A 17,413-nucleotide genomic window follows, 5' to 3' on the forward strand; every position below is an offset into this window, starting at 1 on the left:
CCCACTTTGAACGGTCCGATTAATTTCAAATTTTGAACAATTATCAAGAACCAATGACAATACACGATTTTAATAATTTTATCCCTTTTTACTCACCAGGATCGCCAGGAATCAGGTTTAAAGATTTTTCCTGTGCGATTTTAGCGTGGTTTTTAGTTTTTAAAATATATTTATTCAACATGAGTTTCTCTTCCTCACAAGTCTGGACCCTCTTACCAATACCATCGTTTTCTAGGATGCACATACATATATTCCAATAAAAGTCTTCTGATAGTAAATTATATATTTAAAATAAAAATCCATATAAAATTAGTTTTAAACTAAAATCAGTTATAGTCATACGTATTAAAATACTGTGAAACCATTGCTAGATACTAATTTCAAGTTACGCTATTTAGGTTCGTCTTCCTTCTGGGGATTTTTATTTTTTGCAAAGTCCATAGCCTTATCACCAGGTTTTCTTTTACTAGAAGTCTTACCGCCCACACCCTCGAATCTGTAGAGATTTAAATGTGATAAAAATGATTTGTTATTATACAATCTTTCCTATGTTTTGACTACCAAAATGTCGATCATTTGACAATTTCTTTATAACTCCGTTACTAACCGATATATTATTTTTTACCTACCAAAGATCGAAATTGACATTATTAATCATAGATTAGTAAAGATTACTCACTCCTAACGAGAAAATGTATCTAGTTTTGAGAATTGAAATAGTTGCGTAAAAAAGTTTTGCCACGTCTCCGTGCTAAAATGTCCCTAAAATATTTGAAATAATTATTTATTTAGTATGTAAATTACGCAGTATTAGTTATTTATTCGTAAATTTACTCTAAAAATGTTTTTATTTGTCAAGAATTCAAAAAAAGAACTTACTAATAAGCCGTTTGTGGCTTCATTCAATTTCAAGGCGGCGAAGTATCTTTACTAATCTATGTTATTAATAATATGAACATAAATTACAATGAGTATACAAAGACGGAAAAATCTGAATCATTTATTATGTAGCAATCCATACAATTAGCAAGGTGATGGTAGTTTTTGATTGATGACCTGATCAAGCATTGGGGTAAGCAACCTATTATTAGGTTAATGATGGTTATAATATCACGTATAAAGAGACAGTAAATAAAAAAATTCTTACTTTTTCATTTTAAATGGCTTCTTTTTTTCTGGTTTCGGCGGTTGATGATTCGTTTTAAAAGTGAGGACGTAACGTTTTACAATGTCTACGTTAACCGTGGTATTTTCAGGATACATGCGTTTATTCCATTGTTCCCTTTCTTCCAGCCACATCCTCTGATATTCATATGACAACAACCATTGAATGCGTGAACGGCCTTCCTGAAAGTTTAATCCTGCACTGATAATTCACCATCACCAGTGGCGGATTTACCAGCAGGCTGAGTAGGCTTCAGCCTAGGGCGGCAGATTTTTGGGGCGGCAAATTTGGGGACCGAATGTTCTTTTTGCTAATTAGGAAGCTAGTTCGTTCATGCCTTAAACGTGTCATGAACTGGCGTGACGAGCAAAAAAAAAACGGGAACCGTATCATAAGCCGGCGCGACGACCAAAAAACAACGGGAAACATGAACAAACAAACAAACACAAAAAAAAACAGGAGCGCAAGCTACCTAATCCGATAAACTACCTAGTCCAATATACCACCTAGTCCGGGAAACTACCTACTCCCTGGACGAGTATGTACGCCTCACCTCTAGTAAGACATGACAATTGTAGAAGCAGGGGCGGCAAAAACTGTCCAGCCTAGACCTTAAATTTTTTGAATTCGCCACTGGACATGCCAATTGTAGAAGCAGGGGCGGCAAAAACTGTGCAGCCTAGACCTTGTTTTTTTTTAAATCCGCCACTGACCATCACCTATAAGTATGTAGCACTTTGTGCTGTTTTTTTTTGCAATCATACAGAGTAGCTTTTAGTTTATGATTTTGTACTGAATTTTCAGTAAAAAAAATCCAAGGTTTTCTAAGGTAGGCTACAAAGGATCCCCTTTAATATACAAGGTTTTAAAAAGGTGCATTTCAACAAGAATGAAGCTAGCCTAGCTTTTCGATACTAGTTTGATTGTAAAATCGTTACTTATCAAGTTATGGCTTACCATAAATTTCCACGGTTGAGGATTATATTTTGGAAAATCGGATGAAATTATATTGTGTACGGGTCGACACTGCGTAGCCTTTTCCCATTTTATTCCTGACATCCGCCCCATTTTATAGAAATTAAATTGTGTAAATATTACTAAAAAAGTAATTTTAAAATAATGCAGACATTGACATATTTTATATTAGATTTTGAAAATAGAATGCGATAAACGATTGCAGTTAGAGGCCGCCTAAACGGTCAATTATATTGTGCAATATTATTGACCGTGTAAGGTTTCTATATAGGTTACTATACTCTTTGGTGTAGGGTCAGTTTTACGCATTATTTTTAATCACATAAAATCTTTTGTTTTAATTAAAAATAGGTTCTTTACAGAGCACTTTTTGGATGTCAATATATCTACCGCCACTTCGCAAGGTGTTTCGTTGTGGAAAGAACTATTCTCAATCTCTTGACTAAACATGAAAAAATTGTGCAGTTTGTATTATTGTGCAATATAATTGTTCGTTTGGAGTCAGAGCCTTTCAATGTTATTGTACAATAAAAAGTATTGTACAATGTTAGTGTAGGTCTAGGGGCAGCCTTAGGTTTTTTGAAGTACGATAAATAGCTAAATAAATGTAGTTCCAGAACCATACAGTTGAAAAGTCTCGGCAAATATTGATAAATGAAAACTTGTACATAAACTACTTGGCTTGGAAAAGTTTCCTGCCGGTATGATTGTCCGTTTTTGTATACAACTAAGGAAGAAAACGCTACTCGTTTGATGAAGTGATCAACGCTTATCAGTTTCATCTGATCCTGCGTAGACGTTTTATACTTCTTCGTATGCTACAAAGGGAAATCGTGCGTATCAGTCGTGAAACATAATCGATACTCTCGGCTTCCTATATAAGTTACTATACTCTTTGGTCTCGGCGTCCGCCATGTTTGCTTTCCTTTAACTTAAATCCCCAATACCTATATATAGTTATATAATTTTACTTTCAATTATGTACTTAATAAGAGCCCGTAACAAAACATAAAATATGTTATAACGATACAAATAATCATAAACATTTAATTAATAAAAAAATATATTGTGATAAATCGATATTTTTTATTAAATTTGGCTTAATTTGTTTGGTACACAAATATTATCCACATGTGAAGTTTGGCAAGAGTGTGCACTGTGCATACGGCATTACAATTTTAGTTTACTTCAGAAATTCCAATTGATGCATTCATGTAAAACTCAAATTCTCAAACTACATTTTTATATTTTTGTTTGCATGTGAGGCCCTATTTAAAAAAAAATAAGCATTCGATGGAAAACAAAGGCAAATAATGAACTTTGAAGTGTATAGACAAGTTCAAAGTTTTTACGTTAATTTAATAACATTACGATCTTAAAAGCTGGAACTACCACTATTTGTATGAAAATAATATTTTGAACATTATTATTTTAGATTCTTATGTTAAATAATTATACTCGTATATATTTTACACTTATGAGCACCAGTGGCGCCCCCCCAACGCGCATAGGTAAGTCTGACTATAAGAACATGTTGTTTTATATACCCAAAAGAGAAGAAAAAACGGTAAAGTAAAACATCTATGTGGATTTTTTAAATTTTTTTTATTCGATACTCAAAGCAAGAAGTTTCCGGTTTTTCCTCTTCACCCCTTACAATGTGTACCTGAAAATAAAGTACACAAATGTTAAATAGATATATTTTAATAAGTAATCCACATGATGAAGGCCAGCTTTTTATAGGACTATAATATATTTAGGAAGCATGCATAATTATAAATAATAAAATTGTAAGCTTTATAAAGTCCTTAAGATTCATGGAACCATAAGGGTGGAGAAAGCTACTTATGTACCCTCTAATTCTTTGCACTATACTCAAGATGAGCTAGTAACTGCCTAAGAGGGTTTTTTGACATTAAGTAGTATTATTTCACAAATAAATTCATTTATTCATACAATTAATATTGAAGTTTCATCTGCACAATACTAGGAACACATAAATTTGATTGATCAGAAGTATGTTTCAACTCTGACACATCTTGGAAAGTTCCATCCATCATTTATATTCTGACAAAATGTAGAGTACTTTGAGCTTGAGTGAACACAATTGAACATTTCGATTATTGTTAGAATTGAAATTAATAGATATGCATATTTACATTATAAAAAGTGGGAGAACCCTTTGTGATTTGACAAGAGATTAGTTGAAGGCACCACCAGCTGATCAAATCCTGCTTAGTAACAATGTTAGCCACTGCTGTGCTTTGTTTTGAAGTGTATGGCACAGTTACACGTGAAGTAGCTACTAAGTCATCAAAGAGCAGCTATGCTTCTGTGGGCACTACAATTTGTTTATACACATGTACCAGTGGCCATTCAGGTGGAATGAGTCCTCATTTGTCACTTTTATTACATTAAAAAAACATTAATATACAATACAAATGTAAAGAGAAATATACATTTGAAAGTAAGGTTCAACCGTTCTATATGTTCTTTTATGTTTTAGTAAAGGTAAATACTTGAAGTTATACTAGATCATATACATTTGTTTGGATCTATAACTGAATTGTGATCCAAAATTTGGTCTCGCTCAGGTCAAGCACCTAAGTACCCCTAATTTTAAGAATTTCTTGTATCAAATATATATGAAGTTATCAAATATAGATCTTTCGGAATGCAAAACATTGAACAGATTGATTAATAAAAATGGACAAAGTGAAATTGTGCATTCAATTTAATGCATGGTTTAAATAATTAGAAATATCACTTGAAAAGCATATCCATGAATTATGTCTGATACTACAGGCTTAAGTTTAAGATCACAAATGTAACATTTCACAAATTCCTGACTTTATGAAGACTTTCTACGCTCACAGCCTCACACTACACAAACACCCAGACCCAGAAATCTAAATTCATCATTTATTTGTTTAGCTGGGGATTGAACCCAAGACCCTCCGCACGTCACACCGGTATGGTGACCGTCCTGCCACGCGGTCTGTTCCGCGCCCGATCTTCGGTAAAAAAAGGGCAGAATAAAAAAATTCTTACTTTAATACATAAATTAATGAAATGCATTAGTTTACGTGTTAATATTACCAACAGTTATAAACATTTCGAATACAAACACACTTTTCTTAAATTATAGAACACTTCATATCTTCGTATACTTATTTGTTGAGAACTTATTATGGATGGATTGAGTATTTGTAAATGAGGTTATAAGTTACAGAATTTTACGTACGAACTGAACGATATTGGTTAAAACACGTGTAGGACCATCCAATGTGTGTATATTGCGAGATTTTTTCCTAAATCTGTTTGAATTAGACAACAACAGTACTTTCCTGTACTCAGTTCTATCAGATCACGACTCATGACCGATAAAAATATTAAAGTTGTTTAAAGGAAGTAACAGAGACTAATTAATTAATTAATTAACTTACCGATTATTTAGACCTCGCACGCATCTTCCTACGTTTCCGTTTTAGCCTTCGCATACGCTTCTTGCGCCACTGTAACAAAATTAAAATAACTTGTAAGTGTGCTATTAAAAACGCAAAGTCTGGCATTACATTATTATACACAGTATTTAGATGAAATAACACAAAATACCTTAGCTCTCATGTTGATAAAATTAAAACGTTAACGTCTCTCTTATTATAGACGATTTGTGTTAAGAGATTATGATAATATTTAACGATGAAGACTTGTGCGCTCTTGCGAACGCGGTCTACTTGAAAGAAAGAAAGATCGTTTGACAAATACATACAATAACAGTATTGCCATTGCCAACTTCCTAAATAAATCGATTTTATTTATGATCGATGTTTTTCATCGATTCATATCAAAGTAACTAAAAGACTATGATCCAGAATTTTATTTATTTTAATTTGAGAAAATATTTCTGATAATATTTTTCATTTGTATGGTAAATAATTGATAGTGAAATTTTCATAACATATTCGATGCTACTTCAATGTTTCGGCGTTCGTTAAGACCATGGAACAGAAAACTCTTCTATGGTTATGACACTATCCGTCAGGAATACAATCTCTGACCATACCACTTTGAAGTGACCTTATTAATAGTATAAGTAGGTAGTATCAATTTTTTTTGATAGTTTGTATATTGCGTATATTCCATTGATAAGTTCATAAAAATATATTGAAATTTAACATATCGAACAAGACGTCTATTTGTCTATGTATTCTACATTGATTAGTTGTATTCTATAAGGTCACAAATATGACGGAGGTATATTCGGCTTTTTAAATAATAGTTAAAAGGAAAAAAAAACAAGTGAATTTCTATATCACTTCAAAATCTGAATTCTTTTGTCATTTATTATTTTTTAGAATTTGATTCTTTTAATGCGATCCACTAAACGAGGGTCGAATGAATATGTCGATTCCAGACTAAGGAAATAGATTTCTAAAAAATCGAATGATGCAACTAGTTTGTATCAAAATCGGCTTCGTAACTACTTTTAGCATTTTTCACTATTTTATATAGTATCCGATTTAAAGAAACCCCTTGAAAAATTGAACTTTTTACATTAAATAAAAACATATAATAATAATTTACCGACCATTATTACTCTCGTTGGTGCTTTTTGCGTTCATAAATAAAATTCAAAGTCTATGATTGAATAAATATCAACAGAAACAAGTTTTATGAACAAAACTTTTAAATGAGACTAACGTTTATTTGTTTTTGCATTATATGACGTCACAAGTCGAGGCCATTTTCCCCCACCCACTTTCCCCTTCCCACACTTGTCGCCCGCAACTAAAGAATATAGTAACCTATATAGCCCGCAATCCTGGAAGCCCCCTAGTCGAGGATCGCTGCATCTCGCGCCCAATCAACTCGTCCGTGTGCACCGCTACCGATATCTTTCTCTACCCTCATATCGTTCGATATTCGGGAGAGAAAGAGCCAGAAGATCATCGTCTTAGGGGAGCATCTGCCGAAACCGCACCCGCGCCGCAACCCCTGTAAGGGGTGCGCCCGTCGCCCGCCTCCCCGCATCACGCCGGCTAGCCCGGCGCAAGCGGCCGTAACACCATCGCCTCCCGGAGTTGAGCGCCCACCGCCACATATCCCGGCCTGGTTGTCGGAGTTCTCTCCAGGCAACAGGCAGAAGTATGAAGCCCCACGTGGACGCCGTCATCGCCAGTGCGAGGGCGGCCAGCTTCTCCCTCCGTCCAGTGCTATCCTCGAGCCTCCCTCTGGGTGTGAAGACCTGCATTTTCAAACAATACATAAGACCCCGCCTGACGTACGCGGCGCCGGCCTGGTACGCGCTCGCGAGCGAACCGCAGCGCAAACGCCTGCGGGTAATACAATCGCGGGCGCTGCGGCAGGTAGCCGGCGCGCCGTGGTACGTCAGGAACGCAGTCATCCAGAGGGACTTACGAGTCGAGAGCCTGGACGACTGCATCGGCCGCCTCGCCACGAAGATGTTCGAGCGTGTAGATGCGGCGCGATTCCCGCACCTGCGGGATCTGGCGCCGCTCCACGCTCGTCCACCGGACCGCAGGGCGTTCCCGCGCGATCTCCTGGCGCGGGACCCGCCGGCGGACGTCGGGGCTTCATGAGAAGCATCTATGAAGACTGCGGCACTCGAGAGTGCCGCCCACAACGGATTGACAAGTTCACGGACATGACACCACTATGGGTAACCCCATAGAACCAAGGCTTTACAAGAGCCATTACCACAGGTATGCCAGAGGGGAAAAAAAATAACAAAAAAAATAATAAAAAAAAAATAATAAAACTATATATATGCAATGATTTACATATTTATTAATAAAAAAAAATAAAAAAAAACCCTCTGGCTACCAACCCAAGGACCTGCCTGTCTTCACAGGCAGCGGGAGCACACCTCCTTAGGAACGCACAGCCTTTGAAAGGACTCCTGCAGGGCCGGAAACGGCCTTACAAGAAGATAATCACGATGACCCCCAAGTCGCCTCTTACCACAGGTAGGATATCTCAGCCCTATACTGGAACTTCATGGTATCTAACTATCTATGCTGTTCTGAGGCCTATCTTTATTAACTATTAAAGTCGTCAATATTATTAATTTTTTCAACTATTATACGTGTACTTTACTCTGCCTACAACCGTCATTAAGTTTCATAGATTAATTATGAGATTAATATAAGTTAAGTGTGTCCGTGAAACTAGCACAACAATTGCTAACAGAACGCTAAAAAATCAGAGGTCTATTCGCATGCACATGAGTTCTATAGTTCCTGATAGTTTTCAGGAATATTACTGGCAATTTCACGGGGATAAAGCAGAATGAAATAATGCTCTGCTAACTTCACCCAGCAGAGCATTTTCCAGAAATTAAAAAAAGCTAATGATTAATTTCTATATTCAGAGTAGACTAGCAGTTTGGAGCGGATTCTAATGGGACCTAGATCGTTTTTAAAATACTCTAGTTTACTCTACCATAAAGATCATATTCGTCATTTCATTTTTATATATGTAAACATTGATAATTCGTTTGACATTTTGACAAGTTGTGATTAGAAAAAAAAACCTCTTCGCGCCAAAATAAATTCTAGTGTCATTGTCAACAGTAACTAGTTGATGAAGAATTTCTTCGTATGTTACGTTATTTGGGAGTGTTATTTTTAAATAAAGGTAAGTTAAAATAATATTCTTTAAATTGATACAATTAGCTATACTTTTCTGTCGTTGCTAGTGTCTTTATTTACTTTAAAATGTGCAATCAAATCCCTATCGAAGGAATAACATTTTATACTGACAGAACGGGCAGGGTTACCAACATAACAAAAAGGTAAAATATGTCGACCGCGAGCAATATGAGTCGTATGTTTCGCGGTTTTATGTATTGATTCTACTATTTTGTTTAATGTATTGCGTTAAAATATAATTGGAAGCGTTTATTATCTAAAAACGCTCAGTGGCAAGTTCAGTGTATGAAATAAGTAGTGTTATGCTGTCAATTCCGTGTATTCAATTTTGATGACGCTGTGTACGCTGTTGTGAAAATGGTTACTTCCAATAAACAGCCTGACAAAAAAATTGTGAAAATGTCTGAGCAAAATAACGGTGCAGTGGTCCCCCAAAGAACATTATTAGGTGAAGTTAACGAACATATAACATGCCCATTGTGTAGAGGCTACTACATAGACGCTACAACTATTGTCGAATGTTTACACTCTTTTTGTAGAAGTTGTATTATCAAACATTTACAAGTGAAGAGCTACTGTCCTGTTTGTGAAATGATGATAAATTCTGCAAAGCCGAACATAAAGCTTGATAAGGCCCTGCAAGACATTGTGTACAAACTTGTACCAGGACTATTTCAAAGAGAAATGGAGCGTCGACAACAATTCTACTCGTCTAGACCTGGCCCTGCAGCGTCGGCGACGCCTGAGCAGAGAGGTGAAGACACAGAAAGAATCATTTTTAGTCCAGAAGATGTTATTTCCTTTTCACTTGAATATGCTGATGTGACTGATGCTGATAGTATATCCAGTAAGTCTTCTGATAGCAATGAGTGCACTACACAGTCTGGTGGGGCAAGAAGATATCTGCAGTGTCCAGCAGTTGTAAACATAAGTCATCTTAAGAAATTTCTTAGTATGAAATTTGACATTGATAGTACTCAATTCGCTATTGACATATTATACAAGAAAGTACCCTTACCAGATTACTACACTTTAATGGATATAGCTTATATATACAATTGGAAAAGGAATGAACCTATGAGATTTTTTTACCAAATAATTGATTATGTTGCTATACGTAATAGGTTGTTTGATATTAACAGGAAGAGTTCTCATTTTCCTGATAGAAAACCTAGTCCTGCATGTACAGAAGATACTAATGCTAGTAGTCCTACACCACACCTGAACGATCATGGGTCCGAGGCATCATCTGGAACAGATAGTCCTATGCCAGAAGAAAACAGTGCGAGCAAATTAAATGACACATTGAAAAAGTCTGAAATGTGTAATCAACCTAAGGAGAAGGAAGGTGGTCCTAACCAAGATAATTCTAATATCACTAATAGTGACAGTCTTCCACAAATAAAAAAGAGTGATGATGAAGTTGAAAAATCACAATTCTTAATTTCATTTGAGTTGACAGCGAAGAATAATGCCACTAAAAGTTCACCCAGTAAATCTAATACTGTTGATAATGTCACCTCAGCTGTTGATAATACTGCAAAGAATGAAAGTAGTTCATCTAAAAATGATGATACATTAAAAAGAAAACAGCATGCTCCCACAATTCTACCTGAAATGAAAAAATTAAAAATAGAAATAGAAAAAGCTAAAATTCCACTTTCACTTAGTACTACTACAAATAATGTTACAAAACCAATAGAAAAACCTACTGAATCTCCTGAACATCCTAAAAGTACTGAGGATAAGAAAACAAATTTAAATATTCAATCATCATCATCTTCATCATCAGTAACTAATATGCCTGCACCTATGCCTCCACCTCCTAAGGAGGTTAAACAGCAGTTAACTAGTATAAAACCACAGAGTTTAGAAAACCCTGTTTTGAAAAGAGGTCCTGTACCAAACATAATCACCTCACCTAAACGAAAACCTAATGAGATTCCTGCACAGGCTTCACCTATGACTCAAAAGACTGTATCTCCACTTAAGCTTCAAATACCAAAACAAGAAATGCCAGCACTAAACCCTAAGCCAGCTGAAACTAATAAACCAGTAACAAAGAAAATGCCAGATTTAAGACCGAGTCCAGCACCTCAAACATCTCAAAATAAAAGTCAAACAGTTGGAAAATTAAGAATGGATCTTTTAGCAAATAACTGTGATCCAACAAATGATCGTAGTAAAATATTATCCCAAGTTAAAACATCTCTTTCTGCTCCTATCATTGGCCAGACATCAGGTGATCCTTTAAAATCATTATTTGACTCTTGCAAAATAAACATTCCCCCTTCCTTATCTATTACATTGACCGAACAAAAAACAGAGCCAAGGAGTCCCTGTGACACTGTTAATGTAGATCAGAAAAAGATTATGGTGAATAAAAATCTTGCTAGTGCTAGCAATGTGGCTGCTCACAAGGCTCCTAGTCCTCCTGTTCATAATTATATTGAAATATTAAAATTACCTGACACTGATCTGAAAAAACCTAAAATTGAAAATGAATCAAAATTGAATACTTCAAGTCTTCTTGAAGGTAGTGCAACGCAATCAAAAAGTACAAATAAACCATCTGAGACATCAACCAAGGGACCTGTACCAAACTTAAAACCTATTGCAGATACTAAGCTAGGTAAACAAAGTGGAAGCTTTTCTGCCCCTATAACATTCCAGCAAACTTTTGAACAACAATTGCAGTCAATGCAGACAGACAAAAAAGGGAAGGTACTGAAAAATAAAGCTCAAGTTCCAAAACTAGTTCCAGCTACTCCAAAAGCATTTACTGCTGCGAATAAACTTAATATGTCCAATTCAAAACCACCACCACCACCACCAACTAATAACCCACTAACAGAACATAAACTCAGTGCAGCTCTTGATTTATCAACTCCACATAATATACAGAGTCATCTTGGTCCACAGCAGACGAAAGCATTTGAAACCATGCAATCTATAGCTAATTTGGCTAAGAAACAAAACATACCCAATAATAAGTTGCTTCCATTAGCAATGTCACAAGGACATTTATCAAATTTATCTACAAGACCTATAAATACGGGTGCTTCACCTTTAAGAGTGCCTTCAACAAGTGGAATGATCCAGCCAAAACTGGAAAAGGGCAGTGGACCACACATGCTGGCCATGAGACAGGAAGGACTTAATAAAGTTAATCATAAAGGAAATCCAGGTAATCCAAATCTTCCAGGACCAACTACAGGCTACCCAATAGTGTCACACAATTCACCAAATCCTGCTTTACCTTCACCAAGATCACAGACACGTTCACCTAGTTCATCTCCAAAGTTAGTGATTGCCGAGGACAAACAGGGTGTAAGTGGATTGCCAGATCATAACATAAATCAGTCTAATCAAATCACCAGTACACAAGTGTCAAATATTAATGCACCTAAAAGTGATTTATCAAAGGCAACGCCAGGGCCTTCTAAACCAGGGCCTAAACCTTTAAAATCAATTATGCCAGTACCCAAAATGCCAGGGCATGCCATGAGACAACCATTGCCCCCTACTATGAAACCAAATCCACCTTTGGCAAATCCAACGGACTATCTAACACAACGTCAAATTATATCTGCTCAACATGCAATGTTACGGCAACAAATGGATTTGCATGGGATGCATTTTCAGAACCCATGGTTAAAGGCCCAGCAGCAGTATGATTTACTGAAAAACATGTCCAACATGACACATCAGGCACAGAATGAATTTAACAAAGATAAACAATAAGAAGCTGTGGTTTATGAGAATTGTGTTGTTTTGAGTATGCTTCTAAACACATTTACAATTTAAGTGTGTATTTATAGATGTAATGGTTTTCGAGATTGACATATAATAATTATGATAATCATTACATTATATTTACATTTCAATATTACATTTACTGTTCATACAAATGTAACAAATGAAGTTTTAATGTTTTGAATCTGTAATCAAATAAAATTTCTTCATTTTAAATAATTTTTACTATTAAGTGTTTCGTTAAAATACACTGTGGTATTTTTAATAATTTATAAATAATCTGTGTATTTACATACTTTTACTCCATCAATTAATTTATATACATAAATTAATTAATAATATTAGCTTTCTTTGTGCTATAATTTCTCTTGGTGATTTGAATATGAAATGTTACGCAATAAAATTTTGTAAGTACAATTGATATGTTATTTTATTTTACACATGAATATTGCCTTCCACACAAGTGCTATGAGTACCTACAAAATAGGTACATAGGTAAAATAAAGACTATTTATATTTTGGTTTCGCCTGAATTGGTATAATATTTTTCGGTTGAAAGTATAGGGTAGTTTTAGATGAGAAATTTAATTTTAGTGTGTAGTGCAGGTGTTTTTCCATACAGAATATTTTAAGGATTGCAATATGATCATATGCTTGAATGTCAAATCATAGGATAATTTCGAAGAATTTATAGATATAACAGCCACACAAAAACTTGCTTTTATGTAAACTCAACGACTACAAAAAAACTACATTTTACACAATTAAGCCATATAAGATCATGGCTCCGAGTCAAGCTTCCAAGGATAAGTCTTAAAACAAATCCAGATTTATTTTATTCACGGAGTTTTATTCTTCTCTTAATTATATGTGTTACATTTCTTAATTATATGTGATTGAGATTAAAATACAAATCTAAATTTATTAAAAAATCGACCACAGCCGATTTTTTCACATTTCCAGTAGATATGTCGTACCAAACAAACAGGTAAATGTAAATTATAATGTGAGTGAAGTGTCTTTGTCCATGTACCACTATACAGAAGTCTTTATCCGTATTTTTAGATGTCTGAAGTTCAAGCAACCATCCCTTTTAAATCCCGTAAAAGAACTTATGTGAGTATAAAAAAAGGAAAAGCAAACATTGAAAATGAAGATTTTGTTAATATAATTTCAACAAAGAACGAGTTATCTGTAGACGAAGGTTAGTAATTTATTTGAATAGTGATACTGATGACTATGCTTAATAATGTAGATAAACAAGTATTCAAAACAGTCTTATTTAATTTTCAGATACTAGCCCGCTTGTAAAAGTTCCTAGGAAAAGTAGGATTTCAAAAAAATGTGAACCAGAAAATTTAAGGTGAGTGATAAGTTCTTTATTCTTTGTTTGCACCGTCTAAGTTTATGTGGACCTCTGTAAATTTTTTATTTCTAACTTTATATGTATATACGAATTTATGTTGATTGAGTTTTTCAAAAACTTAAATGTATGTCTCAGGAATAAACAAAAATATTAGTTGCCACTTATGGTAGGGCTCAAGTAGGGCTCAATCGCATTTTCCTAAAGATTGATTTAATTACAGGTGTCCATGAACAGCTGTAACCACTATAATATAGTACTTTTATTACACTACAGTACGGTTTCATAAAAAAAAATCAAGCACGAATATTAATTAAAATTGATGAAAACCATATTTTTTTAAATATATCTGAATAAAATCTCAAAGATTTGAAGTATTAATTCTATTTTTTTTTAGTAGTTCTGAAAAAACTGAAGATCTAAAACCACTACCAAGCCGCGAGAAAGAGATCGCGTGGTTAGAGGACTTCCTAAGTGATCATCTTGACAAAGAAGAATCTGCATCTTTGTATATTTCTGGACAACCAGGCACAGGCAAGACTGCAAGTTTGTCGTATATTCTGGGAACTTCCAAGGTAACTAACCAATTGATATAAAATATTTTCTTATTATTACCGCCGCCAGCTGGTTGTATTTTATTTTGTGTAATAATTATTTTACATAAGTTTAATATGTATTTATTTTTCATTTTCAGATACGGGAAGGTTACACACAAGTTTACATAAATTGTACTATGATGAAATCTGCGGCAAGCATTTACAGCAGAATTTGTAAAGAATTGAAAATAGCTACATCTGGATCAACCGAAAAAATATGTCTCTCTGCTATTGAAAAATATTTAAATAAGAAACATAAGATGATGTAAGTTTGAATATTATTAATTATATAGGTAATGTTAAAATATTTTTATTTTTGAATTTCTTCAACATGTTGATTTATGATGTCTAATTTACTCAGAAGATTTTCTTAAATTCTGCGCGCGAGGAAATTGTAATCAGAAATTGTAAAACGAGACGCGGAAAATAATGTTTAACTGTACAAAATCATAATAGATATTATATTATTTCTTTCAGACTTTTAGTACTAGACGAAATAGATCAGTTAGACAGCAAGAAACAGTCAGTTCTGTACACGATATTCGAGTGGCCAGCGTTGCCGAATTCTCGCATAGTTCTAGTGGGAGTAGCTAATGCTTTGGACCTAACGGAAAGAACTCTCCCGCGGTTACAAGCACGCTGCTCTCTTCGACCGACCACTCTTCACTTCGCGCCCTATACAAAACAGCAAATCATCAATATATTTGCAACTGTTTTAGCAAATCAAGATAAAGGCAATGTGTTTTCGCCAGTCGCCTTACAAATGTTAGCCGGTATGTGTGTAATTTTTAAAATATTTAATTGTTCTACTTTATTACATTCGAAAAGAGGCTGATGAAATAAAATTATGTTTCAGCTAAAATTGCTGCCGTATCAGGTGATATGAGAAGAGCATTAGATATAGGACAAAGAGTTGTAGAACTCGCTAGACGTAGTAAATTTGCTGAAAACCATTGCGTCGAATCTATGATGAAGGATACGAACGTAACAGTAGAATTGAAACAGGTTTTAGAAGTTTTGAACGACGTCTACGGAGGATCTGAGAAAATAGACGCGGAAGTAGATGAGGGACTGCCTATGCAACAGAAGTTGATATTATGCAGTATCATGTTAATGTTAAATAAGGGAAAGAATAAGGAAATAGTAATGGGAAAACTACATGACGTTTACAAAAAGTAAGAATATTTCACAATTATTTTAGATATATTAAAATTATTTTTATAAATGTTGTAATTATCTGGATGATTGTATGATTGTATTGTCGAAATGAAAAGTCCATACGAGGGTGCATATTACCTGACCGTAAAGTAATTCAGTAATTTGTACGTTACGGACCTTGGACATCTATTATAATATAGACTATAGTCCACCCTTAATAGAATGGAGAAATCGGTGGTGTCTGTCGCAATGTAGTGCGTGAAGTAAACTATTTCGACGATCTTTTATTTGAATATACGGTCTCCTGATGATACGTCAGTTGCAAATTTTCTTGCCGCTACAGAGGAACACAAGGGGTTTTAACTTGCTCGTATGGTTTTTTTTACAATACACTCAAGATCATCCAGAATCAAATAAGCTACAGACGTTCGTGCTAACGCGCGTGGTTGTGTGCGCAGGGTGGCGTGGTCGCGCAACATCGTGCCGCTGGAGCTGTGCGAGGCGGCGGGCGCGTGCGCGCTGCTGGAGGCGCGCGGCGCGCTGCGGCTGCGCGGCGCGGGGCGCGGCGCGCGCGTGGCGCTGGCCTGGGACGCCGCCGCGCTCGCCGCCGCGCTGCGCGACAAGCCGCTGCTCGCCGCCATCCTCGCTGACGCCGCGCGACTCGCCGCCAGCTGAGCGCGCCGCTGCAGCTCCCGAGCTCACGCACGTTTACGATTACGACGACGTAGATGCAAATATATGCATTTAAGAGAATGCATTTAAATCAAACGTTATTGCCTTCAATTCCTTCTCCGTTGGAGAGTTACCCAACTTGCATTTAGCGGAATTAATGCTAACTGTACCCTTAGTACGAGTTTTTAAGTTTGCTCGAAAACTGACCGATTACGTTTTCAGACACACAGCGCCCCCGGGACCATATCGGAACTAAATTTTGCATTAAGAGTTTTAAAAAACTAAATGGTCAACTATAACTACATTTAATTTTGCTTGCACGAGAGTCGGTGTTTGGCCCTTTATGAAGTATTTTTAGTTCCACAAGTTTCCAAGCTTAAAATAGTATTCTAAACTAAAATATGCATAATGAAGCTAAATATTTTTCATAAAACTTTGTTGTAGTATGACATCTATATGGGAATCATTACCTATTATATTAGGATTACTTAATTAATAGTTACTTTAGAACTTTACGCTTACATTTTATGTCCATTATTTAAATGACATTATGAATTTTTAATAAAAATGCAAACATGATGTTCAACTTTTTTTAATAAGTAATTTCCTACCTATTAGTTTGTATGGTAGGTAATAAATTCAATCGAAATAATGTAGTTAGTAACATTAAAAATTTAATATTAAGTAATTATATTTATATCACGGCGTGCGTAAATTGACGTTTTACGCACGCTTCGCGTGCGCAAAACCCCCATTTCCGACCCCGTAATATAAAATTTTATACAACACGCGGACGAAAAATGTTTTTCTGACTCGTGTGATTGCAGTCCTCGCCTGCGGCTCGGCCTGCAAACTCACACTTGTCAGAAAAAAATTTTTCGTCCTCGTATTGTAATGTACTATAGTGTTACCGAGACTGTTTTTAACTTTAGATAACTTTAGGTGTTAATAATATTTTACAAAATTACAAGTAATATGTTGTTACAAGTATTAAGTAGAATTAATTAATGTAGTAATGTGTAAGTGTTTTGATAATTTGTTGTAATTGACGCTT

General features: G+C 35.3%; 1 protein-coding gene and 1 long non-coding RNA gene across 2 annotated transcripts; one reads left to right on the plus strand and one right to left on the minus strand.

Moving 5' to 3' along the window:
• Window positions 1–3,726: 3,726 nt before the first annotated feature.
• On the minus strand, window positions 3,727–5,916 carry LOC140747751 (uncharacterized). Its single transcript, XR_012102904.1, has 3 exons — window positions 5,756–5,916; window positions 5,587–5,655; window positions 3,727–3,806 (listed from the first exon to the last, which is right to left on the minus strand). It is a non-coding gene; the product is annotated as an uncharacterized LOC140747751 (long non-coding RNA).
• A 3,023-nt stretch (window positions 5,917–8,939) lies between these two features.
• LOC140747749 (uncharacterized) lies at window positions 8,940–17,265 on the plus strand. The gene is given in 8 exon segments (XM_083059004.1): window positions 8,940–12,419; window positions 13,617–13,774; window positions 13,864–13,933; window positions 14,331–14,508; window positions 14,628–14,794; window positions 15,007–15,302; window positions 15,386–15,704; window positions 16,146–17,265. Coding segments are annotated over 8 exon segments (4,653 nt in total). The 5' UTR covers window positions 8,940–9,171; the 3' UTR covers window positions 16,363–17,265.
• The last annotated feature ends 148 nt before the right edge of the window (window positions 17,266–17,413 follow it).

Source organism: Epargyreus clarus, unplaced genomic scaffold (assembly GCF_041222505.1).
Source record: "Epargyreus clarus isolate Ecla_fem2 unplaced genomic scaffold, WU_Ecla_fem_2.2 ptg000015l, whole genome shotgun sequence".
Taxonomy (NCBI): domain Eukaryota; kingdom Metazoa; phylum Arthropoda; class Insecta; order Lepidoptera; family Hesperiidae; genus Epargyreus; species Epargyreus clarus.